Genomic DNA, 27,889 nt, shown 5'->3' with positions numbered 1-27,889 from the left:
TCATATTTTTCTTAAAAGACTATGCAGAAAAATTTTTCCTATAAAACTTCGTAGGGTACCATCATGTTTATTGTAAGTTAATATCAAGCTTTCATAAAATAGAAACTTAGAACATTCTAAACGTTACCATAATTTTATTGTAACAATATCAAAATTACATAAAATATAAAATCAAGCAGAAAATTAGTAAATTCTGTTTCTTTAGATGGTCTTCAAGAATCTCAGAAACCTTGAAGTTTGCTGAAAATAGAAAATATTCATAAAATTAAACATTTTGGAAACCTTACTGTACATTCCTTAATATTTAGTTTTAGTTAATTAATTTTTGAAATAGGTCAATTTGCACATTGTTCCAAATTCAAAAGGGGACACAGTGAAAAGTCACTCAGTCTCATACTCTATTTCTGCGCTCCAGAAGCAACTGTATATCCTTATAGTCTAATCATAGATAAGCATGTGGAAGGGAATAAGTGCTTTACAAACACATACACAAGTGGTAGGATACAGTGAACACTACTCTATGCTCTTTTTCAATTAATAATAAATACATTATACTTAGCTATGACTTTTAAAACTAATTCCTTTATGGCTTTGAAATTTAACATAATTTAGAAAAGTTCTAAATAAGTACAACTTTTAAATGCATATACATTTAAACTATTTATTTTTCTATTATAAAAACTACAGTAAACATAACTGCACCCACTTTTATGCATAAGCCAAAATATACTTGTAGGATATATTCCTAAAAGTGGAATTGCTGGTATATGACGTTGAAGTTTTAAGAAATCTTGTCAAATTGCCCTCCATAAAGGTTTTTACCATTTTTTATTTTGATCAACTTTGCATGAGAATAGGTGTTTCTCCCCTACATCGCCAACGTTGTGTTTTTAAATAAAACAACTGTATTTGGGAGTACATGTTGAAATAGGGTTACCCTTATCTACTTTGGCTATATTTCTGTGATTAACTCTACAATATGATTCCACAAATATTCTAAGAAAAGATTTCTTCTTAGGAGAAACTAATCAGCATTCTATCTTGAAATTTTTTCTCTCTCAGAAATAAAAGCACATCAACTTGTTTGACCCAGCACTGAAGAAGTTCCTGAAATTATCAGTACAGTTTTTGTTTGGAAATATAGTTTGGAAATTATGTCAAGGGTTTTTAGCATCTGAGTCCACAGAAGTTAAAGGGACCAATCATTTCAGCTCAAAAGACAGCACCAACTGCAAGACAAGGACTATGCTAGAAACTTTTAAGAGGGACAGGCACATAAGGGACTTCCAGTACAATGTGTAAGGAACCGTCAGAAATCTACTTACTGTACTCAGAACACAAAATTCTGCATGGCACTCAAGGAACATTGCACAATGTAACTGAAGTGTCTTGTGCTAGCATAATTAATAAATCAATTAATTTCCTATTGTGGTTTGTTCACTTATATCCCAACTCATTAAAACAAGAATATAAAGTGGTTTACAGAGATAGATATAATAAAAAGATAAAAGTAAGTGAATAAGGAAATTCAGGCAAGAAAAAAATACAGATCAGAAAAGAAGATGAAGACAGAGCTGCAGCCGACATTTATGCCATTAATTCCTCTGCAGCTGCAGCTACAGGTGGGATACAGGTTTGGCTGTGCTTCTGGCAGCTAAAGCAAAGGGAATCTATTAGATGTATAGTTTCACCAAGATAAAAACAGTTGCTTGGAACACGGATTTCTCTTGTCCTGAGACCTGTTCAAAGTGCCCACTATTGGTTTTCATAGCAGAGTAAATTTTCTGTGTCTGTAAGTTTATACCAAATCTCAGTTCAGTAAAAGTCAACCTAAAGATGGAAAAAATATGTTCCAGGGGTGACATAACCCTGGGGTCATAAAATCACTGTTGACAACAGGGACTGGTGAGACTGGGTAAGAGCACTTGCCCTTAGCTAAAGTCATTTCAAATCAATTTTTTTTTTTTAAGGATTCAGTGTGGGCTAGGTAAAGTCAAACACATGTTAGATTTATGGAATAGAATCTAGAATATTGGTGACCTTTATGAAGAGTGTCTGTCTGGTTATATTCCAAAAACTAAGCAGTGCCTGGAATACAGTGAGTCAAATACATGTCAAATGAGTGAATCCAAGAATAAAATTTAGAATATCTCAAAAAGTAAATGGACTTCAGTCCTCCATGAGTACTGAATAGGAATAATGCATAAGGTTTTTTCCCAAGAAATATATATAAGAAACTGTTAGTCGTGGTTTCAGGGTTAGAAAGCAGAAGTATTTTTCCTTTTCAATTTTATACTTTTCAGCAGTTTCCAATTTTTATCATATACTGGTATTCATTTTTATTTGAATAAATATATTAGTAATAGAAAGAAAAAAAGACACTTAGGCTGCTGTTCAAGATTATATTCTCTAATGAGAACCCGGAGGGTAGTTATTTGGTTATGGTTCTTAACTGGAAGTGGGAGCTTTTTCAAAATACAATTAGCTAGGAAATCACACATTAGGATGCCTGAATCTAAAGGAAACAGTGTTGACAATGCATATTCCTGGGTTCTACAGCTAGAGAGACATTTGATGAGTCTGGGGTGGGATCCTGGAACTTGATATTTTTAACAAGGACCCCAGTGGATTCTAATGCAGGTGGTCTATAGAACAGCCTCTGAAAACCACTACCCACCGGGGGATTCTTTTTTTCCCCAAGACCTCCCCTCTGCCACTGCAGCCCCTCACCATCATCACCCTCAATCCAGTCCCCCATAATTCTTTGCTGCCAATTTAAGGCAGATTACCTAAGTTCTGAGAATCAACCATGTGGAGGGCAAGGCTGACCTCTCAGAGGAACATCATCACCAGGGGCCAGCCTGTGAAAGAACTGGCCACCTCCACAGCTTGTCTCTCAGAGAATAGTTCTTACCTATTTCATACAAACGTGCCATCAATTACGTCCAATTCTGTGTCACACAGTATGAACACAGCAAGTTCAGCCTAGAACATTTCCAATGGGCTACTGTAGACATTTTAAACAATTTCAGCACACCTACAGAACATCCGATTTTGAGCAATATTCTACCAAGAGACAGCCGTTTCTTGCTGTTCCTGAGAGCACACTTACCTATCTTCTACTGTCTTATTGGAAGGATAAAAAACTTTGAATGAAAATCCACTTCTTGGAAAAGAGCCCTTTGGAGAGAAAAATGCCCATAAGTGAATACTCAACTTTTATAAAAGAATTCCTATTTTTTTAATCAAATTCCTTGCTCGTGACTTAAAAATGTTACCAGATGTGACTATAAAGTAATGAGACAGAGCTTTGCATGATCTTTATAAAGAAAAAATATCACTATAAAATATCTGCATTAGAAGTAAAAAGTCTTTCAAGTTAACTAGATAGTCTTATGCTAACAGATGTGACTGGAAATGCTTAGAAGTGGTTCTACTTAGTGTAAGGAATAAACAGTACTGGGTGATGCTAAAAAAGCATGTAAGACACTCAAACATCACGTTCAGGAAATCTTTCCTGCTCTTCTCCCTGGTGAAAATCTGGGTTTGATTTCAACCTGTAACATTCCTCCAGTGTGCCCCCAAAGCAACTAAGCAGTAGTCACACATGCAATTGTCTGTCCATTACTAAACTAAAGTTTCTGAGCAGAGACTCCGTCTTTTCAGTCCTTGTGTCCCTGGCACTAATGCAATGCCTGGCCCACTGCAGGCATTCATTAATGGGAAGAAGTATCAAGCAGGGATGAAGCAATGTCAAAAGCAAGTTTAGGGTTTGCCCAAAAGGTATAAATAAGGTAAAAAAGATATAATGATGGTGTAGGACGTGGTGGTTTATTCATTTACAGGATAAGAAAGTGGAAGAATTCAAAAATGAAGTATATGCAAACAGAGTATTAACTATGAGAACGCCCAAAGAGTTCAATTTAAATAAGGAAATAGCATCACTGTGACAAGAATATGGAAATGTGAATAAAGATTCCACAAAATCAGGCCACAAATTTCAAACAGTGCAACCAAATCAGTTGACTATGCTCATCCTTACAGCAGTAGTTCCCAACAAGGGACAATTTTGTGCCCTAGGAGACATTTGGCAACTATATGGAGATATTTTCTATTGTCATAACTGGGGTTGCTATTGGCATCTAGTGGACAGAGGCCAGGGATGCTGCTAAATAAACACTGTACAGTGCTAAATAAACCCTGTACAGTGCACAGGACAGTGCCCCACAGCAAAGAATCATCTGGTCCAAAATGTCAGTAGTTCTGTGATACAGGAAGCTGGACAAAATTAATGTGTTTGAGGAAAGCAGTAACGAACAGTGAGGGAGGATGTTTCACAAATGACCGAGATGAAACAAAGTATTAAAGTTTAAAATTCACAAGAATCAAGGAAGCATACAGATTAAAAATCACTAGTAAAGATACTTGTTTGACATAAACAGTAACGTGTATGCAGCAAAAATTCTGCAACTTCAAAAAGTCGATCATACTTTTGTAGAAATTCAGAAGCAACTACAGGATTCTGAAGCAATTTCAAGTTTCTGCATAAAAATGAAATAGTACATTGTGTCCCAATAAGAATTTCCACATTCATCAGACTTAGATTTTTGGGATTTGGGCAATTTCAAAAAAAGAAAAGAAAAGAAAAATCATCCTCCAAGGACAAGTACCATTAATATGTTTAAAGAGAATGGGATATGGGCTCTGGAAGTAATTTCCAGAAAGGAATGTCAAGGTAAGTTACTTTGAAGGGGAAAATACTCATTTGCATTTATAACTTTTGGTATATTTTTTTTAAAAGAAAAAGTCACATTACTTTATAGTCACACGCTCCTTTGAAAGTTTAAGAATGTATTTATATCAAATTAAGTCAATGTTTCCTTTATATTTTCAACAGTAACTGATTAAACATGTTTTAAATTTAAGTATGATACATAATGTTAACTACGTTCTTACAGGGTTTATGCAGAGGCATTCAGTATTGGTCAAAGTAAAAGGATCGTATTTGTCTGCGATGACAAGCAGATCGGGCACAGGGTACACTCTCAGGGCATAGTCATACGCCCAGTACACCGGGCAGACATAAAGAGGTAGAGGAGTCAGGTGTCCTTGGGATAAGATAGTCTTTACAAACTACAAAAGAATGATACAGAACAAAACAAACTTCAGTTCACTTGTAGAAGCTAAAACAGCAACAAAGAATTTCAAATTAAATACTAATTACCAAAGAGACTTAGAAGATTTGAGAAACAACTGGGAAAACTGAATCACAGAGCTTTGGGGACACTGATATAAAATTAAATTAACTATCCTGTATTTTAGGAGAAATTTATGAGTTTTCATTTAATATCATAAAAGTTACTCCCTCAAATAGTCACTTTGCAGCAACTATATTTTTAGCTGCCTAGTGAACTCACTTATTAATGCTGTTCATCTAAAAATAATTCCAGATCTTAAGTAATACCAAGAATATATATTTAGCCTACATACACTTTAAGTATTATATAATAAATACAAAAAATGCTCTGTATGATCTACTTCCATACCTCACAAATGAGAATACATGTAACCAGTGATTGACAACTGGATGTCACGAATCTTTTTTTTTTTGGATGCCAGGAATCTTGAAGCTAACATGATAAACACTACACATCCTCCTGATGTGAGCATAGACTATGAAATTATTTAATAAACATGATAAACATGAACATTTTATTTAAATAAATATATACAGAGAACAACAATGTAAGATTTATATGAATTTTACAAATAAAATGGGAAGCTCCAAAGAAATTTACTTCTTGTTCTGGGTTTTTCTCTGTCCATGAGGAGACACCTTAGTAAGAAAACTGAGAAATACTGACCTAGTAACACAAAATTTCCTTACTGACAAAAGTATGTTCGAATTACTTTGAACCATAAATAAAAACAACAAAAGGGCAAGTGATTAAGTGGCTGAACAAAATTTTATACAATGCAACATGTAAGATACTTTAATAAAGAAGACATTTAAACTTACATGATTAGGAATATCCAAATTGCTACTAGGAAAACGGACACAGTTTCTGCACATTTTATTCACTAAGTCTTCACGAAAGACAATAATTTCTTGTGTACAATACTGAATTCTGAAATGAAAACAGGAGTTGAATTTGACTTCCTCAGATCACAATATGAGGTAATTTTAAAGGTAAAATGTTTTACAATACAAAGCCATGCCCACTTCCCACCATTCACCACAGCAAAAATTCAACCAGAATCTATTCATCCATTCATTTGACAGTAATTAACTGAGCTTTTCATATGTGTCTGGCACTATTTTAGGGATGGGCGAACAAAACAGAAAGATCCCAGCTCTCATGCAGTTTACGTTCTATTAGGGGAGGGCGATCAGGGAAAATGTACAATAGACATGATAATTATATAGTGTGTTCGAAGATGATTAAGTATATGGCAAAAAGGAAACAGTTAACAGGAATCCTTTGGGGAGAGGGAAGGGCTGGAAGGCTGGAGTACTAGACAGGAGGATCAGAACAGGTAGGGCTCATAATGAAGTTTAATCTGAGCACAGACTTGAAGGAGGTGAGAGAGTCAGGCAGACATACAGAGGAAGAACACTGCAGGCAGAGGGAACAGGCGGAGCAGAGGCCCTAAGATGAACCATGCCTGGCACATCTGAAGAATAAAAGGAGGCTGGAGTGGCTGCAACAGGTGAGGAGAGGAGGTAGGAGAGGAAATCACAGAGGAAAGAGGGGGTCACATGCAGGGCCCTGGCTACCACTGCAAGGATAAGGGGCTGTTACTGAACAGCATGAGGGGTCCCATCCTTCTGGGTACATCTTACATTTTAAAGGATCACTCGACAGTGTGACGGATAGACCACAGAGGGGCAGGGGTGGAAGCTAGAGACCAGTGAGGAGGCTGTTACAGTAATTCAGGCTAGGGAAGGTGGCAGAGGAACGCAGAGGCGGGGGGGGGGGATAGAAAGGTGGCCAGATTCTGGATATATGTTGAAGTCCTCCTTCAAATTTTTGAAGGACTCCCTGAAAGCCTGCATGTGGAGAGAAACCTCGAAGTTTGGGCTGAGCGACTGGAAGGATAAAGGTGCCATGAGCTAGGATGAGGAAGGCTACAGAACAGGGTGGGGGCTAATGGGGGAAGGTGGTCAGAAATTCAGTCTGAAGTTGTCTATTAGACATCCAAGGGGAGAAGGAGGCAGCTGGATATGTGAGTCTGGAGTCTGGGAGAAGGATGCAAGGGTCGTCAATACATAGAGGGTATTTCAAGCCTTTCGACTAGATAAGGTCAGTGAATGAGTCAATGGAGGTAGAAAAGAGGTGAACCAAAGACTGAGGTATTCCCTCAGTAAGAGCCTATGGTCACAGCGACTGGCACATATGGTAAATGTGTAATCTTTTCATTTTCCCATTGTAACTTTTCTCCAAGGATGTGTAATTGGAATATCTATTTAAATCTCTATCCATGATTCAACCTCCTAAATTCAGTATTAGTGAATTTTTTAAACATAGTTAAAATATTTGTAAAGTTTTGGGAAAGCTCAAATAAAGAGAAATTTTTTCTTTTTATCCCATAACAATAAAAATTCAGACAAATTTTAAGAAACAAGTTAATTTTTAAATGAAAGGGGAAAAAATACAATACAAAATACTAATATTTTACCTGCAAGGGTTAGTTGTAAAAACTGAAAATGGTACTCTTTGTCTGAATTCATCAGTGATGCTTTCAGCAAATGGTGGCCTATAAAAACAATTTACGTGATATAGTATATATTTTTGAATTTCACAGAATTTTCTTCACTATTGCAAACATCTGAATGAAACTTACCTTGGTAAGATGGAACCAAATCCAGGGTCCTCTGGGCCAGGTACAAACACAAAACGACTACTGTAGCAAAATTCAACATAATTCATTCTAAAAATGTTATTGCATCACTATCCAGTAGTCTAAAACCAAGTTATTGTCTTTAATTAAATCGTGAATTTTTAAAAATTTAAGTTTCAACTTTAAATGATTTAACTTTAAAGAGACACATGTGGCCAATAACTATCATATTGAAGAGTGCAGCTCTAGACCTTCAGAGTAATGTCACCAAGAAATTCAGAATAAAGGGGGAAAAATGTACTGAAAAAAAAAAAAAGAAATTCAGAATATGCTTGAAATTATCATTCTTCCCTTATATTTTTCATTATAAATCTCGACTAGAGTGCAACATACATTATTGTGATATGAAGATAATTTTATCTCTTAGCTGTACTAATTTTCTCAACTTTTTCTTCTATTTTCTTAATAATCACTGATAAAACTTAGGATCCATTTTTTGTGGTTTTAAAATAAAACTGAATAAAAAAATACAGTAGTAGAAATCATTACCTTTGGTGAATATTTGGGTATTCACATATTATATCTGCCAAAGTTTTTAGGGAATCTAAAATTTTAAAGGGATATTAAATTTAATTTGCATATAATGCACATAAATCAAATTTTATATAGTTAGATACAACCCTACATCTTTTGAATGAGATTAAAATATTATAGATTATTTCTTATCAATTTAGTTTATATAAATGTATTAACACTTATAAATAGACCCTCAATACCTTTCAAAGCTTGAACCTGATTTTTTCCATATGGTGCAGATAAAAAGTTACCACACAGAATAAAGCAGGTTGGAGGTGCTGGTGAATAACCTAAAAATAAAAGAATAAATGAACATCACTTTTTTAGCCTAGAAATCAAATTAAAAATCTTTTATTCATTAGTTTTTAATAATAAAGCCTTACTATTTTAAAAACAATACCTTATTTTAATAGCTTATTATAATAAAAAAAATAATAATAGTGCCCATTTATTGAACACTTATTTTGTGCCAGGCCCTGCAATGGCATGGTTAATCTCACAATATCCCTGTAAACTGAGAGAGAGATTAAGTAACCTGCTCAAGGTACCCGGCTGCAACTGAAACCCAGTTCTATCAAACTCCAAAGCCTGACCTGTTACCCACCCTTGATAACATGAACTCATAAGAGTTCAAAAAATAATAGAAAAAATGACACCTACCAGAAAACATGGTGTGAAGTTTTTCCAGTACTTCTACTTGGTCCAACCAAACATCAGATACAAACACAAACATGGCATCTTTATTCTCTTCTTCTAGTTGTTTTAGTTTTGCAGAGGTCTTCACAGATGTATTAGAGGGCCCTCCAAAAAAATTAATATTTCCATAGTATGCCCTAGGTAATTATAACATAATTATTATCAACTACATTCTGTTGGAGATATGAGATTATTTTCCCATCAAGGTAAACTGTACCATGGAAATATATTATTTGTAGCACTTAAAAAACAAACAAGTTTATTTAAATGTTCTAAAGTGAGAAACTGAAGCAGTAAACAAAATATTTAAAGTAAGAAGACAATCTGTATCATTTAAAACTTACTAAAGCAAAGATTAAAATAAATAGTAATTTCCTATGTAGTTGAAAGTAGGAGAAATAGGTAATCAATTTGAATAATAACTAGTAAAAGCCTCAAAAAAAGTGCTAGTCATTTGACCAAATAATTCCACTTCTAGAAATCTGTTCTAAGAAATTAAAGGTGTCTACCTTCATCCTAGAATTGTGAAAATTTGAAAGGAAGCCTAAAGCTTGCCAAGAAAGGGTCAGTAGGAAATTGGAGTAATCTTCTGCACTCCCAGCCTCCACTGCTTTTGCTTCCACTGGCTGCCATCCTACAGTTCCCAGCTCAAATGGACAATCCTAGAGAGGCCCCCCCACTGAGGATCCCAGAAGAAGTCAGATCTCCCCATTACACACACTTGTAGGACCCTGCACTTCTCCTTTATAGAACGTATCAAATTGGTAATCAGCTAATTATTTGTTATTGTGTTTTTCAATTTTTTATTGAAGTGTAGTTGATTTACAGTGTTAGTTTCAGGTGTACAGCAAAGAGATTCAGTTATACACATTCTTTTTTTTTTTTTCAGATTCTTTTCCATTATAATCAGTTAATTATTTGGCTGATGGTTTAATGTCTATCTCGCCCATCCAGCACCTAGCCCAGAGCCTGGCAATATAGCATGTGCTCACAAAATGTATGTGCCGAATGTCACAAATCATGTAACAAAAAGAGTATTTCATGGTAATGGAAAATGTTGACTGCATATCATTAAATGAAGAGGCAGGTTACAAAGCAATGTACAGTACGTGTCCATTTTTAGTGTCCCAAAAAAGGGAACAGATGTAGATGTACATATTCACACATAAAAAGAAACTCTCAATATGTGTCCGTATCTTGTTAGAGTTGATTCTTGTTATTTTCTGTAATTACATTCTATAAAGTCATTGCAAACACTGCAGTAGGTAATAGTGAACTTTGCTCCTAAGGGAAATATGTAAATATATCAGGTAGATTTTAATATTAAACCCTGAAGGAAAAAACCCAAACCATCATATTGGTAGATTCTATTTTCTTCATTTTACAAGAGAAAATGAGGTTCAGGTGTTAAGTGAGTAGCCTGAGGCCATCCCCAAAACAGGTGCCAGTGTCAAGTCACAATTTTGCTGTTATCACAGGAAGGAAATAAGTTGATATAATTGTATAATGATTTCAATTATATACCCAGGCATAAACCAAAGCATCATAGAAATACCTATTAAACTGGTTCTTCAGAAATTAAAACTCTAACATCTTCCATCCTTGATTCACAGAATATAAGGTGCAAAGACAGAAAGAGGAAGGCCTGGCAGTACCTATTTTCCCAAGAAAAAGTCTAGGGATTCTAGGAACTCAGAAAACACAAGTCACATCCCCGGTACCAGTGAAAGAGAGAAACACAGTAATGAAATCCCAGCAAATCTCTATCCTAAAAAAATTATATGATAAACTAGGCAACGGTGGGAAGGCAATAGGTCAGCATAAATCCTTTTGGGACAGGACGATCTTGTAGAGACCTACTTGTATTTATTTATCCCTAAAACAGTATTTTATTCATAAAAAATACTAAAAAAAAAAAAAAACAAAACCCTGTTGCTGAATCCATTGACTACCACCAGAATACAGCCCTCTGAACTTTACCTTGGAGGTATTTTAAGAGAAAAATAATTTATAATCCTAATCTGAAAATGATTATTTTACTTTACTGTACTTTATGACAACTCATACCAGTCTGTTGGTGTACTAAACACACAAAAACAGTTCAATTTAGAGAAAACGGGATAATTTAAATGGAAGATTATTTGAGACATTACAATGGTGATCTCTTGGCTAAACTGAAATGAATGGTAATACTCAGAGCCAGTTTCCTTGATTATACCTCTCATTCCAAAGTAGTAATTTTGAGGCATATATTAAACTAAAACACCAAGACAACAGCAATTATGCTTTATAGTCCCCCAAACCCCTCCCATGCTATGCAAAGTCACAAACTAGCACTAAAAGCATTCACTTAGAAGTGAGCTGGCTTGATGAGGGCTTGTATTCTCTGTGGTGTGACCAGCACTTTCCCCAGGATCACTTCAACAGGAAGAGCAGGTACACGGCAAGGGCTCCCTGCCAGCAACTCCCAGCCGGCAAACGTGGCCTTGGCACCTGATTCACACAGGCATACTGGGACTAAAATCTTAATCCTTACACTTCTTCTTGAAATCATCATGGAATCTCAAAATCAGAAGGCAACGACTTTAATTCCCCCAGAGGTAGCAAGCTCAAATGCTTACAGGCTCCAGGAAGGTAATACTACATATCAAAGCAGCAGCCAGCTGAAGCGGACGAGGTCTAAGTGAGGGTGTGCACGCATACCTGCGCAAGGTGGGCGACCACTGCAGTACAGTTGTTTCAGGTGAGAATTCAGGCGCAGTATCACCAGATCTGATTGTTCAAGAGAACTTAAAAATCTAGCCTTTTATAAGAAATCTACTAACTTTTAAATATTGGAAATTAATTTAAAATGTGTTTAACACCTCAAAGGGGAAAACCTAAAAGTCTGTAGACTACATTCAACCTAGCAGGACACCAGCTACAAGTTCTACACCATCATTCTGACTCTGCTCAAACACCCTGAGTGACAGGGAACTCACTCCTCTCAGAGAAGGCCCTTTTGGAAGAGCTGTAATATTATAATGATTTTGCTTCTGTTAAAGAGCTATATACTCTGCCTCTTGTAACTTTCACTCAGTAAAATACAAAAATAAGAACTTTATATTACCATGGGAATTATATTCTGCTAAGTGTTTTCCTATCTTTTACCTCAGTTGAACTTCTCATCAGGCCTCTAGATAAATAAGATTGACAGATTGGAAATCTGTCCCAGTTAAAGTCAAATACAAAGATGTTATTGCAAGTAATCTAGAAGCAACTCACTAGTTTTCAGTTACATATAAAGCCCAGTCTTCTAACTCTCATTTTCCATTATTTTGCATTCTGCCACAAAGCCTGAGGCCCTGTAGTAACTGAGATATGATATATTATCTTACAATTGTTACTGCCAATGATCTTACAATCATAGTATTACAAAATTCACGTAGAGCTTCAGTCAAACATATTCATACCTAGTAGTACTAGAGGGTTCAGTGGGTGGAAATCCAAAGGCATTGACATGAAACACCTGATCTTCAAACCAACCTGAAAAGAGATACGTAACGAATCACTTTCATTTGTCCAATTCTCCTTCTTGTTTGAAATGATAAAACTATAGAATACAAAGCAGTAATGCTAGATCATCATCTCATCCCCAGGCAACTAACTACAGAATCTGCCAATCCCACTTAGCTACATACCAACTTCAGATTCAGAGACAGCCTCAGTTGTATAAAAAAATTCGTGATATAGTAACAGATTTAGAAGTAAAACTTTCTCATTTTTTATTTCACAATACACGTTAGAGTACAGAGAGATAGGTATACAGATTAAGAAATATTTCATTTTATGACCATGTAAAATCTGTTTTTGCCTAACTTTACTGAGATATAATTCGTATATCATATAATTCACCCTTTAAAAGTATATAATTCAGTGGTTTTTAGTATATTCACAAGTTGTACAACCATCACCACTAATTTCAGAATATTTTCATCAACCCAAAAAGAAACCCTGTGCCCGTCAGCCATCTGAGAGTTACTTAATGTTGTCAAAAGTATGCTCTCATAATCAATATTCTCCCAAATTATATCATGTTAACATATTTTAACCAATGTAGAAATGGCTTTACTGTAGAATGAGGAGGAGGACAGGGAAAAAGTATATTGACTTACCCTCTGCTAAGACAAAGCATGACTCCGTGTATAAACCACTATGGAACTGGTACACAACAATTAAGGAAAATAATTCTATTTCTATGCTTGAGGTGGTGATAAAGTCAACATACATCTTGCACTCAACAGGACTTCCAAATAATAAATTCAAAGACTTCATATTTAAAACTGTGAATATATCATAGCTTACAAACTTTTAGGTTTAAATATCCCCACGTCTGATTCTAAGATGTAGCCTGGTACTGTTGATAGTATAGATCACTCTTCGCATGTTATAAACTTCCTCAGTGATTTGTCTGGATTCTCCAAATAAGGAGGAATTAAAGGTTTTTTGTCTTTGTTTAGGATTATATCTCTAAATTTCTACACCACCATATGGAAGTTACACTGGGAGCCCAAATAGGTAAATTTGAGAATGATATATAATCATTTTCCCCAACTCATGCAACATAGTTTAGAAAAATAAAAGTGAAGGATATAGCTTTACTAAGATCCAGTTGCACTGTTCCTGTAGGATCTTCCAGAAAAAATTTTCCCTGAAAAAAAATTAAAAGAAATATGTCCACATTTATATAAAAATGAATACTATGACAAAATAATCAAAATACTGACCATTTTGACAACAGAAATATAGTAGAGAGTATAGTGCATTTTTAAAAAATTAGTTAATTCCTAGTCCAGGCTTTTCCTTTACTAGTCTGGAGACCACAAAGTAATTACTTAATTGAAACTCAGATTTCTCATACATACTTGATAGGTACCTGCAGAATGACCACTGCCGATCAAGAGATGGCAAGAGGCACACTGGCTGGCTGCCATAAGAAGGGCCTCACCCGGTGCCTTCACCCAAGAGAGCCAAAATCATCTCCCCGGGACCAGGATGTGGTCTGCAGCTTTGCTTGTTCAGACATCTAGTACTCTCAGTTCAACCAGAGGTCACTGGGGGACTAATTTCAGGCTATGCAAACTGGTGGACTGCATATGACACTCCTTCCTTATGTCTACTCAGGAAACCAAGTGCAAATGAAGAGGTTACACCATGACTGAGAAAGGCACTTTCAGAGAAGGGTACATTTCTGTAGCTTCTGTAGAAATGCGATATGTAACCAACATTTTATCAGTCTGAAGGCTGACAATAATAGTTGGATGTTTATCAAGTTTAACTTACCTCTTTTAACTGGGTTATCATTCCAAGGACAATCACATCTCCGATTTTGGTTGTACAGCCCAACAGGGTTTCTATTGTTTTAAGCTAAAATAAAATGAAATAAATTCTTAAAGACTAAAATTATGTTCTTTTAAGAAACTAATCTTTTTATTAATAAATAAATTTTGAGTGCACATTTCAGTATTTATACCTATCTTACAGTAGAAAATCAAATAAAACTTACAAAATATAATTTTATCCTACAAAAAGCTAAAGTATTAACTGATGACAGCTTGGAAGACTTATGCCTAAAGGAACACCATATCAACAGAGGCCCTTATCAATGACTGACGTTTCATACTATATTATTTTGAATAATGATAGGTATATTTTTCTTTAAAATATAAAAAAGAATACAAATTTTACTTATTTGATCAGTACCTCTTAAAAGTAAGTGGAAAAAATATATTCCAATTTTATTTAGTATTTTGAAAGTCTGTCACTATTATTTACATTCTCAATCTGACCATTATATTTTTATCAGAAAGTTACAGGCAGTAATAATTGGGGCACCATTTTAAAAAATCCTTTCCAATCCTTTTCTGTACATATAGTCCTAAATATATGTTAATACACACATATATAATTTATAAACACACACCATATAGTTTTTGCTTTATTTGCAAAGATGAAATCATACTACTTGCATTATTCTGCAACTTAACTTTTTAAATTTAATATATCTTAGACATTGTTCCATTTAACTATGTATAGATACACTTCATTCTTTTTAATGAATAGAGGTATCTATAGGATATATACAACAGTTTATTTTACCAAACAGATTTGTTTTACTTAACAACTTAAAGGACATTTAAGTTGTTCCCAGTTTTCTGGTAACAAAAATAATGCTTAATATTTTTGTGCACCTCTCTTGGCCCATTGCATGGGTATTACTGTTGGATGAATTTCTACAAATTCCAGAAACAGAATTGTTGGATGAAAAGGTATATAATTTTTCATTTTTATAGGAATTACAAGGTTGAGCTGCTTCTATCTTTACCATATTATTTTTTTATTACAAATAATGCATGTTTACTATAGAAAAAAATTTTAAAATTCAGAGAAGACACATATAATCCCATCATCCCATAATAATCACTGTTAACATTTGATATTGAGGTTCCTCTTAAAAAATATGAACCTCAAGCAACACAGGAGTACAATGTACATTTTAAAGTTTTAAAAAATGAAATACTTAGGATAAATCTGAAGAAAAGATACGTAAGACATGTATCCTAAAAACTGGGCTAGTAAAGATCTTTAGAAACAATACCAAAAACAGGAGCCATAAAAGAAAAAACTTGGTAAGTTGACCTTCAACAAAATTAGGAACTTAATGTTCTTCAAAAAGACTGTTAATAGAATAAAAAGACAGCTTAGAGACTGGGGAAAATATTGCAACTCATCAATCAAAAAAGCAACACAGGAATAGAAAGCTCTGACAAAGTCTCCTGAGGAACCATAACTGCAGTTTGCACAGGGAGGATACCCGTCAGGGACTATAAATGGTGGTTTGAATAGTGAATATACCAGCAGGGATACAAAATTAAACTGCTTGGAAAGATAACAAGAACAATAAATTATTTTCCTAAGCCTTAAAGTTATTTGGCAAACAGGAGGCGAGAAATCATGCCTCTGGGTTGCGGGCATCTGAGTTGCCACAGGAAACTTAATATATATAAGAAAACACATAGACAGCCTTTGGTAGGGAAATATAAATACTGTCAATTTCCAGAACTTAATACAATCTTTATATCCAACAAAAGTTAAAAGGGGAAATTATCAAATGTTTTCCCCTTATGGTGCTGCCATCAGATGTTAGTTTAAGCATTACGTAGTATTAGCTTCCTTAGTGCCTTCAGCAAAATTTTCACTTCAACTGATACAGCATGTCTTAGTAGAACAAGTGTTTGGTGGTCACCAGAGGGATGGGTGGGCAAGGACCAGGATTTTAGAGTATGCGGGAGGACAGGAAGGATAACTTTGAAGGTTGGTCAGAAAGTCAGTGTATTATCCAGCAAATGGACCAGGAGGACTAGGGTTCTGTCTTGGTAGCCAGACTATCTGGGGGCTAACACAGTCTGAGGGCCTGCCTCAAAAAAGGAAGCGGTTGCTTCCATTAGAGAGTGGCAGAACCCAGGACATGGACTTTCCCTAAAGTGGGCATGCCCAGGTCAGTTAGCTCGTTAAACAGTTATCAACGGTTCACTTTCATTTAAAATTCAATAAATTAAAATTAAGCAATAAATATTAAACTCATATATTTACACACCCTAAATAACTAGGTAAACATTCTAACCTGGAATTTGCTTCCGCTTTCATCAGGGTGGGAACCTATCACGGGAGGAGTAAATAATTCATGTCTGTGGGTCCTCTAGAAAAAAGAAAGAGTCACGTGAATTACTGAGGCAGACATTTAAAACTAAGATCATTACAACAGCACTCTGACAAAGCTCTGTCCTTAAACTAATGGCACTATTATCTCTTCTCCACAAATTTGAAAACCCACATAATTTAATGAACAAATATCTAGACATGTAAATTTAAAAATTAAAAAAAAAATTTAAGTTTTTTTTAAAGGTCTACTGTGTACCTAACCATAGCACACTCTGGGCTGAGGATATGAAGACAACAAATCAAGTTATCATCCTCAGAGCACAAGGGCCAGTGAGAGAACTGTCAACAGGTCACAACTCAACAAAGGACTCTCAACAGACGGGGCCATTTCACAAGATCCTAAATGATAAAAAAAAACACTTTGCTAGGAAGAGACAAAAGAAGGCTGAGATAAGACGTCTCAGGCAGAGGAAGGGATGCGTCACAAGAAAGAGTTTAAGAGTAAAGGAGTGTTTAGGAAGTGATGTTAAGTTTAGTACAGTTGGATCATGAGGTGCCCAGGGCTGAACGTTAGATAACATGAGAGATTGGTTGGAGCCTCTAGTCAGGAACCTGACCCTCCCTCACTGTGGTGCCTGTAGTTTAGGTAGGGCTGGTGCCCTTCCCACTTCCACAGACAGACCACCAAGTCCTAGCAAATCAAAGTACTGCCCCACTTTGGGCAGTGACTGGCTCAGGGTTGAGCAAGGGCCTGAAGCTGGGCCAGTAAGAGATACTGGCTAGAACTACTGTTGAAGAAGAACTCTCTAAGAGTTGCAAAGGTTACTAGTGGCCATCTCTGTCACCTCAGAGAGAAAGTATTTGAAAGTAAAATCAATTTTTTTTAATTGCTGGGAGATCATGACATTGTGTGAGCACCTGGATCCAGCCATGCTTGACACGGCTGGGTCTCTAGACTTCTCCACAAGCCAAGAAGTTCCTTTTTCTGTTTTAGCCAGTTTTGTAACCTCTAATAAAAGAGCTCCGACAACACAGACTTTGTATGGCAAGCCAAGAAGTTTATCTTACAGACAATGGAAAACAACAGTTTTGAATTAAGATAATGATAAAATCAGATTTACTTTCAGGAAGATAACTGCAATAAAAATATGGACTAAAATTCAACCCATTTCATGAGGTTCGGGAGGGTTAAGTGACACATCCAAAATAATCTGGCTTTAATGCAGTTTTAAAAAAAGAAAAAAAGGAGAAAGAAATGTGGATATTTAGCGAGCATCTTCTCTGTGAAAAGCACTGTGCCAAACATGGCAGAGGAAATAAACAAGGAGTGTGTAGTCTGACAACAGGGGTAAGCACCCCTCTGAATGCAAGGCAGGGCCCACTCTGTCAGTGACATAGGAGACACTGAGTAGTCAGGAGGTTGAAAGCAGGAAGCGACTGCATCCAACTGGAGATCAAGAAAGGCTTCAGAAAGGAAGGAGGAATCTGAGAAGGCCCTTCCAGAATCAGGACCGTTTCAACAGTAGAGATAAGAAAAGAGCAGTCCAGAGAGTGAACAGTAATAAGCAGAGTCACAGAGGAAGTGGAAGAAACAGAAACAATAATTCCATGTTTCAGTTTTGGCTCCTCTGCTTTTTAGAGGGAAAAGTAGAGATCAGGCCAAAAATGTAAAACAGAAGATCTCAGATATTAAGTACAATTTGTATTTAATTCAATAGATAGTAAACTTCCTTGAAAGACTTTTGAACAAAATGGTGAAGTTATCAGAGCTAAACTTGAAGATTAATCTGGCAACATTACATAGGCAATGGAAGCGGGAGAGAAGAGATCCTTAGTACTCATTCTCTTCAACCTTTTTTCAGTGCTTTTTCCTGCTGACCATCCTCTCTTCCTTAAAACCACCTTGTGCTTTCACCATGTAACACCACTGTGGCTTGGCCTCCAAACTCTATCTTCTTCCCTTTTCTATCACCTCTCTTTCTTTCAGGATCTTCCCTGCAGTCCCACCTATTACTCTAGGCAGATGCCCCCTAAATCTCTCTCTACCAGATCCCTTTCTTTAGCATCAGATGTACATTTCACATGATATCCTACCAGCAACCTTAACTGAAATGCCTGAAATTGAACCTGCCATCATCTTCCCCATTCTCTTTTTCCTATTGGTTAACATTATTACCATTATTCTACCCGTCAACTTTCTCGGGCTCAAAATTTTAAATCATCTTTGAGTCTTCACTCTCTCCCTTCTCTTTCACATCCGATCAGTCACTGTGAACTATGGCTTCCACTGCTCCAGAGATGTCCCGTCCTACTACTCCCGGGCCTTTCTCCCTTCAGGCTATCATACTGTGCCAGGACTAATGCCACAGACTCCTGTAAGTCTTCCCTCCGACTCTGATTCATCCCAAAATCTGCTGAGAGAGGAAGTGCTCAAGAAACCTGCTGTGATCCAGTCTCTCTGTTATTTTAAGGCTCCTTATACCAAGAGAACAGAGTCTCAGCTCCCAAGAGGGGCACCCAAGGCAATCTCACGATTTAGCTCCCCGTGACTTTCCCAGCTCACCCCATGTTACTCCTCTTCACGAGCCTTCCCTTCCGCAGAGAGGACTGACCACTCATCATTTCCTGCACTGAGTCCACTTTTTCCTTTTGCTCTTTGTTCACACTGTTCACCACCTTTTCCCCATTTCAACAAGATCAAAGCAATCAAGGCCTATGTCAAATGCCATCACTTCTTTAAAGCCTTCCCTGATTTTCCTGTCAAGCGCATTCTGTTTGTATCTCTTCTATAGCATGTATAAAATTCTACTTTATATTTTATTTGTACAAATGTTTTTAACTTCATAGACTGTAAGCTGCTTGAAAGTAGTATAGTGTAGGAGGCAAAGGTTGGGCCCCAGAGTCAGACTGACTGGATTCAAATTTTGTCTCTACTTATTAGATGTGAACTTTGGGCAAGTGACTGAAGTTCTCTAGGTCTCAGTTTCCTCATCTGTAAAATGGGAATAGCATTTATACATACATTGATGTTATGACGATCAAATGAGGTATATAGTATCTGTAAAGTGATAAACAGTGCCTAGCATATCAAAAGCATGTAAGAGATGTTAGCTATTATTTTTATCATCATCATGATGGTTAAAAAGAAAGTGGCTTTTTTATTTCTGTATTCCTTGTATGGTCTCAAACATAGACAGCCCAGTAACAGTCTACTGTTATATCAAGCTTTAAAGTACAAAATTCCATCTTTTAAGTATCCCTAAGTCTTACCTAGGCCGAAACAGTCTTTTTCTCCTGTCTTACCTGGTGCAAAATGGTATATCGTTCACGAAACAGCTCTGCTTTATCTCTTGCTGTCCCAAATAAATTCGGTGCAGGGTGGTTGGTCATTAATAAACTAGAAAAAAAGGATTGCCTGTTTATGGCTATCATAATACACCAAGGAAGGTCAAAAATGAAACAGGAGACTATAAACCTTCTAGAAAAAAATGTACATTTGAAATTAGCTTAACATCAATGGTTGGCATACTTACGGAAGAAATTTTTTCCTTTCCGAATTGTACACAAAGCGTGGAATATCAAATGCTCCTATGATATTGAAAATATGTTCTCTGAAAAACAACCCACAAAAACAGACCTGATTTACTAAAACACAAGTATTCTAGGTGAACATGAAAACCTGCATTATAATCTTATCTCATACACACGTACTTTTCACAGCTCATGTACACAATCTCTTGTATCGTCAAAAGTGAGGATAACATTTTTACCTTGTGCATTTTCCTCTCAGAGAAAAGAAAACACTGCCAATAGATACTCTCAAACAAACAAAAAAATTTAATCAAGTTAACTTGTAATTATGAATATTAAGAATCTGTTGAAAAAGAAGAAATCTCTTCCAACATGTACTACTTTTACAAGCTAGAATATTATTAAATATGATTCATTTCCAACAAATTTTTAAATCCAAAATATTATACAAAAGTGACCCAGGAAAAGATGTAAAATAGGAAAAGAACCCCTAAAACTCTGGCCGTATCCTTGACACTTACAGTGTTAGAGAAGGAAAATCAACAAAATAATTTACCTTCAGACACTGTTAATAACATAACCATGTTTCAAAGAGGTTAAAAAAAAATCCACAGCACTATTGTACAAATATTCCAATCTAAAAAGTCTTCCCTAAAATTATATCTGTTTATCTCCCCAAATGAAAATGATCAAAAAAATTTCATGCTATCCTGGTGGTAGCAGGAACAGAGAACCAGTGGACCAGTAGATTTTAGGCAGAGCTCCGTGATTTTCTAGTGGATCAATCTTGGCATGTCATTTAACTTACCATACCATTTCTTCATCTATAAAAATGAGGGCCTCTCCCTTTTGCTATAATATAATGACTTTCTGACAACTGAAGTTGCAAAGATCATTTACCATTCAGTCCCCATTCGACCTCTGTATTGGCTGACGATAGCATATAAATAGCTTGACAGAAACAACCAGTAACTTCAATGCCTAGTTTAGGATTATAAGCCTTTACACTTCCAATACAATCGTTTTGATTTTCTGTTGATGGCTTTGGGGCATGCCACTGTACTCTAGTATCTTAAAACAATGAGTTGGCTAGGATAAAACTAAAATTCCTCAATTTCTCTATTTTTTAGCAGCTCTAATAAGTTCTGACAGGACAAAGATTAAAACTACTTACCAAAATGAGTAATGACTCTTCCGTTATCCCCATTGCCCCAAACAGGAAAAACCGGTTAAAATTAAAACTGTCTCTATCCATCTCCCCAGATGTTTTCCTCTCAGCTAAACCCCATGAATTTGGAAAGAATTATCATATTCAAAGGAAGAAAGGAAAGACGTATAGTCAGGGAAATAAAACCCAGGAAAATCACTGCCATACAAACTCCTAAGCTCTAACAGCATGAGACAGAGCAAAGAGTCATGAAACTGAGGTGCTCCCCTCATCTGCCAGTCACCATGTGACCCAAGTGAGGTCACTGAATTTTCGGGACTCGGCACTTTCCTAAGATGAAAAGGAAATTACACTTCTGAGCAATCAATTCAGTTCATCTGTAGCCTACAGAATATAAAATCAGATCAGGTGGATAAGTGGCAAAAGTGAGTCATGGTACAAATAATACCGAATCTCAAATCCTAGGGAAAAAAACAGTAAAGCTGAGTCATTTAATATCAAAGTTGATAAGGTAAGCTATCACTTAAAAGGAAACACTAAGAAATAACCACCACAGAAACACTGACCACGGATTATTTCCCCAAGAAAATAATTTAAAATAAGCACTCAATAACACTTCCAATGTGGGGAAAAAGTTAATTTTTTTTTCACGTACATGGTTTCATCTACTGACTGACTGCACTCCTGGACTGCTGCTTCCACCACAGACCGTTCGATCATGTTTGATGACACTGAAAAGACAAGTTCAAAGTCACATTTTAAAAACAGGCATAAGAATTAGTTCTTTCCATGGATAGCTTTTTTCCTAAAAATAATCTGCAAACACTAACCCCAAGAGATTCTCATTACACAGGTTTCAGGAGGAAAAAAGTGTTCAGTTAGGACCACAGCAAAAACCGTATCACAAATGTCTTCATTTTCCACACTCAAGTACACTTAACATACCTTACTACGCAAACAAATGCCTTACTTCTCTAAATACTGTTTAATAACATACATTCAAGTATACGAATGCTTCTGTAAGCTCCGAGGTGTAATAAGGTTACATTAGTATAACTTGTAATCACAACTATTATGTTTCAATAGGCATCACAGTAACAGTAATAACAATAACAGCCACCACTTATTAAGCCCCTAGGACATGTGTGGCACTATGCTCAGTTCTTTACAAGCATTATTAGATAGATGTCCTACAAGACTGACATTCCTATGCCCATGTCTTACAGACGGGGAAAATGCAACTTCAGGAGGTCCAACAACCCGCTCACAAACACAGCCAGAAGGCGCAGAGAGCAACACACACCAGAGCCTGACTCCAGACTGGGCGCCCTTGACCACTTTGGTGTGTTCTCGGGCACAATACCACGTGCCATTTTAAATTCATGGACACTAATTTTCTACATTTAAACAGTTCTAAATTTTCAAGTCTAAGGAAATTTTAAAAGCAAAGGTATATTTAAAACTCCACCTTTAGAAGCAAAAATGAAATATAATAGCAGTTTCTCCTGTATCGTGGAACATGTTTCTTCTGGTCCAGCTAAAAAAACCTGGCATCTAGATGACATGTGGGAGCAGGCTACCCACTTCCCTCCTTCAGTGCTCTAGAAACACTGGCCATCTGTTTTCTGAGAGAAAAGCATTATCTCCTTTGTAGGCCACGCTTATGGTAAAAGGTAAGTGTTCAACAAAAAGATCCGTAAAGAAAGGCTGAAGCAAGAAGGCAACGTTAGTCCTTCTCATTTACTTTTTTCCCCCTCAAATATCTAAGAGTACCTAACTTCAGTAAGACAAAGTCATAGGCAGACAGAGAGAAAAAAAGTGACCATAAAGGAATCAGGGGAATCCACAAGGGGGAAGGACTGTGAAAGAGTCTCTGGGGAATGCCCCAAGGTTCCAACAGAACTAGAGGTTACCCCCTGGCAGGAAGTGCCGCCAGGGGTATGTCTCATGACACTGGGACACCTTAATACTGAAGCCTCAACTTCTACTTAAATCTATAACTCTAACTGAGGCAGGAGAACTATATGAACAATTTAAGAGCTATCAGAAAATGTTACTTACAGGGTTGCTTTTCAACTGCGTCGATGATCTTTTCCAGGGCATCTTCAAGCTCGACTTCAGTGATAGACTGAAAAACTTCTGTGAGGTACTTAATAGCTTCACTGATGACAGAGGGAAAGAAAAGATGAGGCAGGTCACTGGTAATTAAGGCTAAAAGTTTTATGCCAACATCTGGCAAACACTCATCAATCAAGGAGAGGAGCAGGGCTCTCCTTCCCTGTGATTTTGGAACAAATTCTTCCTCCTATCATCTGCCAGCATAACTGTTCTTAAAGCCCCAAGTCACGTCTTTCTTTTAAGAAGCCTTCCTCGACCAGCCCAATCTGCTGCAATCTCCCCTTTCTTATGGAAACTGTTAAAAGTCTCACTTACGGATACCTTAGATTTGCTGCATTACATTAGCCTTGTAATATTTATTACCTAACATTTAAGGCAGAACCCAATTGGCTTCAAAGTTCTGAACATAATAGACACTTAAATACATACTTATTAATTTGATAATGCATTTGCTTAAATTCCACTAACTTTATCACTATTTTTGATTGTAAAATAGGAAAAAAATTAGGCTAGAAAAATCTTTGACATTTGAATATAGTCATAGAAGTAACACTCATTAAAATCACATGAATCCCTCCCACCCCACAATCAATAAATCTGAAATTTTTAAAAAGTCACATGAATTCCTGATTTTGATACAATACTCAGAATGAATACTGTCTACCTAAACAATTAGCTAATTCCATGCCTTTCTGTATTTGTAGAACACAACTTTACACTTTAACATCAGTATTACTGTTAGAGTCATCACACTCAGTGTTCTGTATCTTGGGCTGCTTATTGTTTCAAGTGTGAGTGTCACATCCCTCCAGTTCAGTAGAGATGATGCTCCTTCACAAGTGGAACTGTGTCATCCTTTGGCAAGGTGCTAAGAACACTAAAGTGACCCATAAATATTTGATGATTGAGCCCTAAAATCACACACATATTGGGTGAATCTTGGGCAAGCTATTAGGACAGACCAAAGCCATCCACAGGCTCGGGCCCCTGTCAGATCTCACCAGGCTCATCCAGTGTCTCCGGCCTTTCTGGTGCTCTCCTGCCTCAGGGTCTTTATTTGATCATTTCCCCCCAACTTTTCACCTAGTCAAGTCCTGCTCATCTTTTAACATTCAGCTTAAACCATTCTTTTTTTTTCAATTGAACTATAATTAATTTACAAAGTTGTTTTAGTTTCTGGTGTACAACAAAATGATTTAGTTATACATATACATATACATACATAATCCTTTTCAGATTTCCATTACAGTTTATTACAAGTTATTGAATGTAGTTCCCATGCTATACAGTAGGACCTTTTTATCTACTTTATTTATAGTAGTTTGTATCTGCTAATCCCAAATTCCTAATTTATCCCTCCCCTACTCCTTCCCCTTTGATAACTATAAGTTTGTTTCCTATGAGTATGTTTTGTAGATAAATTCACTTGTACCATGTTTTTTAGATTCCACATATAAGTTACATCATATGATATTTGTCTTTTTCTGTCTTCCTTAGTATTATAATCTTTAGGTCCATCCATGCTGCTGCAAATGACATTATTTCATTCTTTTTTATGTTTCCATTGTATAAATATACCACATTTTCTTTATCCATTCATCTGTTGATGGACATTTAGGTTGCTTCCATGTCTTGGCTGTTGTAAATAGTGCTATGAACACTGGGGTGCATGTATTTTTCGAATTAGGGTTTTCTCCAGATATATGCACAGGAATGGGATTGCTGGATCATATGGTAACTCTACTTTTAGTTTTTAAAGGAACTTCCATATTTTTCTATAGTAGCCGCATCAGTTTACATTCCCACCAACAGTGTAGGAAGGTTCCCTTTTCTCCAGTCTCCAGCATTAATTATTTGTAGACTTTTTAAAAAAATGTATTGAACTTTATTTATTTAGGGAGGAGGTAATTAGGTTTACTTATTTTTTTATTTTTAAAGGAGGTACTGGGAATTGAACCAAGGACCTTGTGTATGCTAAGCATGGGCTCTACCACTTGAGCTATACCCTCCTCTCCATTATCTGTAGACTTTTTGATGATGGCCATTCTGACCAGTGTGAGATGATACCTCACTGTAGTTTTGATTTCCATTTCTCTAATAAGAAACAATACTGAGCATCTTTTCATGTGCCTATTGTCCATCTGTATGTTTTCTTTGGAGAAAAGCCTAATTAGGTCTTCTGCCCTTTTTTTGATTGAGTTGTTTGGTTTTTGTTATTGTGTTAAATGAGCTGTTCGTATATTTTGGAAATTAAGCCCTTGTCGGTCGCATCATTTGCAAATATTTTCTCCCAGTCCATAGGCTGTCATTTTGTTTTATTTATGGTTTCCCTTTGTTGTGCAAAAGCTTGTAAGTCAAACCATTATTTAATGAAGCCTTCCTTGACTCTAGGACTGTTTATACAACTGGTTATACACTATCATAGCACTTCTTTCCTCAGATCCTTCTCACAATTGAAATTGAATAATTGTGAATTATTTAATATCCATGGTGGACAGACCTCTAAGATGACCTCCTAATAATCCATACCTCCTGGTACTCACATCGTTGTGCAGTCCCCTTCCCTTGAGTGTGGGCTGGATCTAGTGACTTGTTTCTAACAATAGAATGTAGCAAAAGTGATGGAATATTTTTCTGTATTGTAGTTTTAAAAATAAAAATTTTAAAGCAACAAGATGTCATTTTCTTGCTTATGTTACAAAAGACTGTGACTTCCATCTTACCAGCAGCCTCTGTTGCTGGCTTTGATGAAGTAGGCCACCATGATGGGGAAGCCCAATAGCCAGCAAGGACTGATGCCCTCAATCGAACTATCCTGGATGAACTGAATCCTACCAATCACTGAATGAGCTTGGAAGTAAATCCTGACCAGCTGACATCTGAGATGACTTTATCTTGACTGCTGTTTTGTAAATGACCCTGAAGCTGAGGACCCAGTTAAGCCTACCTGAATTCCTGACACACAGAAAATGAGAGAAGTGCCTGCTGTTTTAAACTTCTAAATTTTGGGGTAATTCGTTATGGAGCAATAAATAATTAATACACTATCTGCCCCTCAAGCTCCTCAGTGCCTCTCTCCTACTCACTTGCCCCAGCAGTACTTTGCAGTGTATTTAGTGTATTTCTGATTGAATTAACAAATGACAGCTCAATATTAGGTCAATTTCTAAGTGAAAAGAAAGAAAAGTTAACTGATCAATTGCTCATATTTTTCAAAATGTCAGGGGTCAACTGAATAAAATTCGTTATTTTCTCGTAGAGCATCTCCACTCTTGCCCTTGTTCACCACCAACCCAAAAAGCAAGGTTAAAAGCCCCATAAAACGCATCATTACAAAAACAAACCGAAAAACCTCTACAAACACAAGAGCAATCAAAACCTGGTACAGAAAAGTGTATCCCATTCTTTTTTTTTTTTTTAAGACAAACACATTAAAATTTAAATTTAAAAAAGAGGTAGATTTAATGAGAAAAAATCGTGGAAAGGTTCATCCTATAAGTCGTAGAAAACACGGATGTAGCCAGGACATCTATCAGAGAAGTTCTAAAGGAAATCTTTAAAAAAGAAAAAAAAGATTCAGGAGACCTAGGAACATGCTTCAAACCTGCCTACTTCTCAACTCTCCGGGAACCCTCTCTCAGGAATAATACCTGATCCCAAACTGGGAAGGCTGGCAAGGCCCACAATTTCTACACGGTGAGTTGACAGCTACCGACGTGGCAGTGGGCTTTCCCAGGTCTCTCATTCGCTGTCTCAGTAACTACGTAGAGTTGCGCTGTTAATTCCCATTTGGCGGAGGCAGAGACGAAGGGGGCTGAGAGGTGTCCGAGCACAGCGCCAACTCACCGCTGCTGCCACACCGATCGCCGCTTCTCCGGCCGTTTGGCACGTGCAGGAGGGGAGCCTCCTCCCGTCCCGGAGCAACTTTTCAACTCCGCCCGAACGTCGGGGAGACCTAAGAAGGCACCGCACCCTGCCCACCGCGCCGGATCCTCTTCGCTTCTTAGAACTCTTTCAGGGGCTCTCTCATTTTAAGGCCAAACTCCCTCTCGGCGCGCCCCGCTTCCCCGCACGGCGGCCTGACCCTGGCTCTCCCCTTCCGCCCCGCAAGCTGCGCGGCCGACTCACCCCCGGAGCAGCAAGCCGCGCAGCTTGAAGGCGGACAGCACCCGGCTCCGCAATCTTTCCGGCGCCATGTTCGCGTTTTGGCGCCACGACTGCGGCTCCGCCTCTTCCCGGGAGCGCCCCGCCCCGGCC

General features: G+C 36.9%; 1 protein-coding gene across 1 annotated transcript; it reads right to left on the bottom strand.

Annotated features, from left to right (window-relative positions):
• Positions 1–114: 114 nt before the first annotated feature.
• POLE2 (DNA polymerase epsilon 2, accessory subunit) lies at positions 115–27,889 on the bottom strand. The gene is made up of 19 exons (XM_045504311.2): positions 27,761–27,889; positions 23,576–23,676; positions 22,170–22,245; positions 20,349–20,426; positions 20,119–20,212; positions 16,778–16,852; positions 14,437–14,520; positions 13,748–13,804; positions 13,269–13,317; positions 12,567–12,639; positions 9,079–9,251; positions 8,619–8,708; positions 8,392–8,446; positions 7,846–7,905; positions 7,681–7,758; positions 6,020–6,128; positions 4,957–5,133; positions 3,113–3,180; positions 115–240 (listed from the first exon to the last, which is right to left on the bottom strand). The coding sequence occupies exons 1-19, from the start codon at positions 27,826–27,828 to the stop codon at positions 222–224; spliced, it is 1,584 nt and encodes a 527-aa protein (XP_045360267.2). The 5' UTR covers positions 27,829–27,889; the 3' UTR covers positions 115–221.

Source organism: Camelus bactrianus, chromosome 6 (genome assembly GCF_048773025.1).
Source record: "Camelus bactrianus isolate YW-2024 breed Bactrian camel chromosome 6, ASM4877302v1, whole genome shotgun sequence".
Lineage (NCBI taxonomy): Eukaryota > Metazoa > Chordata > Mammalia > Artiodactyla > Camelidae > Camelus > Camelus bactrianus.
This window is presented reverse-complemented; position numbering and strand designations above follow the sequence as displayed.

Excerpts from the sequence above, each read along its gene's own strand:
- POLE2 (XM_045504311.2), bottom strand. The coding sequence starts at position 27,828 with ATGGCGCCGGAAAGATTGCGGAGCCGGGTGCTGTCCGCCTTCAAGCTG. Across the intron at positions 8,709-9,078 it reads ACTTCACACCATGTTTTCTG|GTTATTCACCAGCACCTCCA; the intron begins GTAGGTGTCATT and ends TTTTATTTTTAG. Across the intron at positions 5,134-6,019 it reads ATTTGGATATTCCTAATCAT|TTTGTAAAGACTATCTTATC; the intron begins GTAAGTTTAAAT and ends ATTCTTTTGTAG.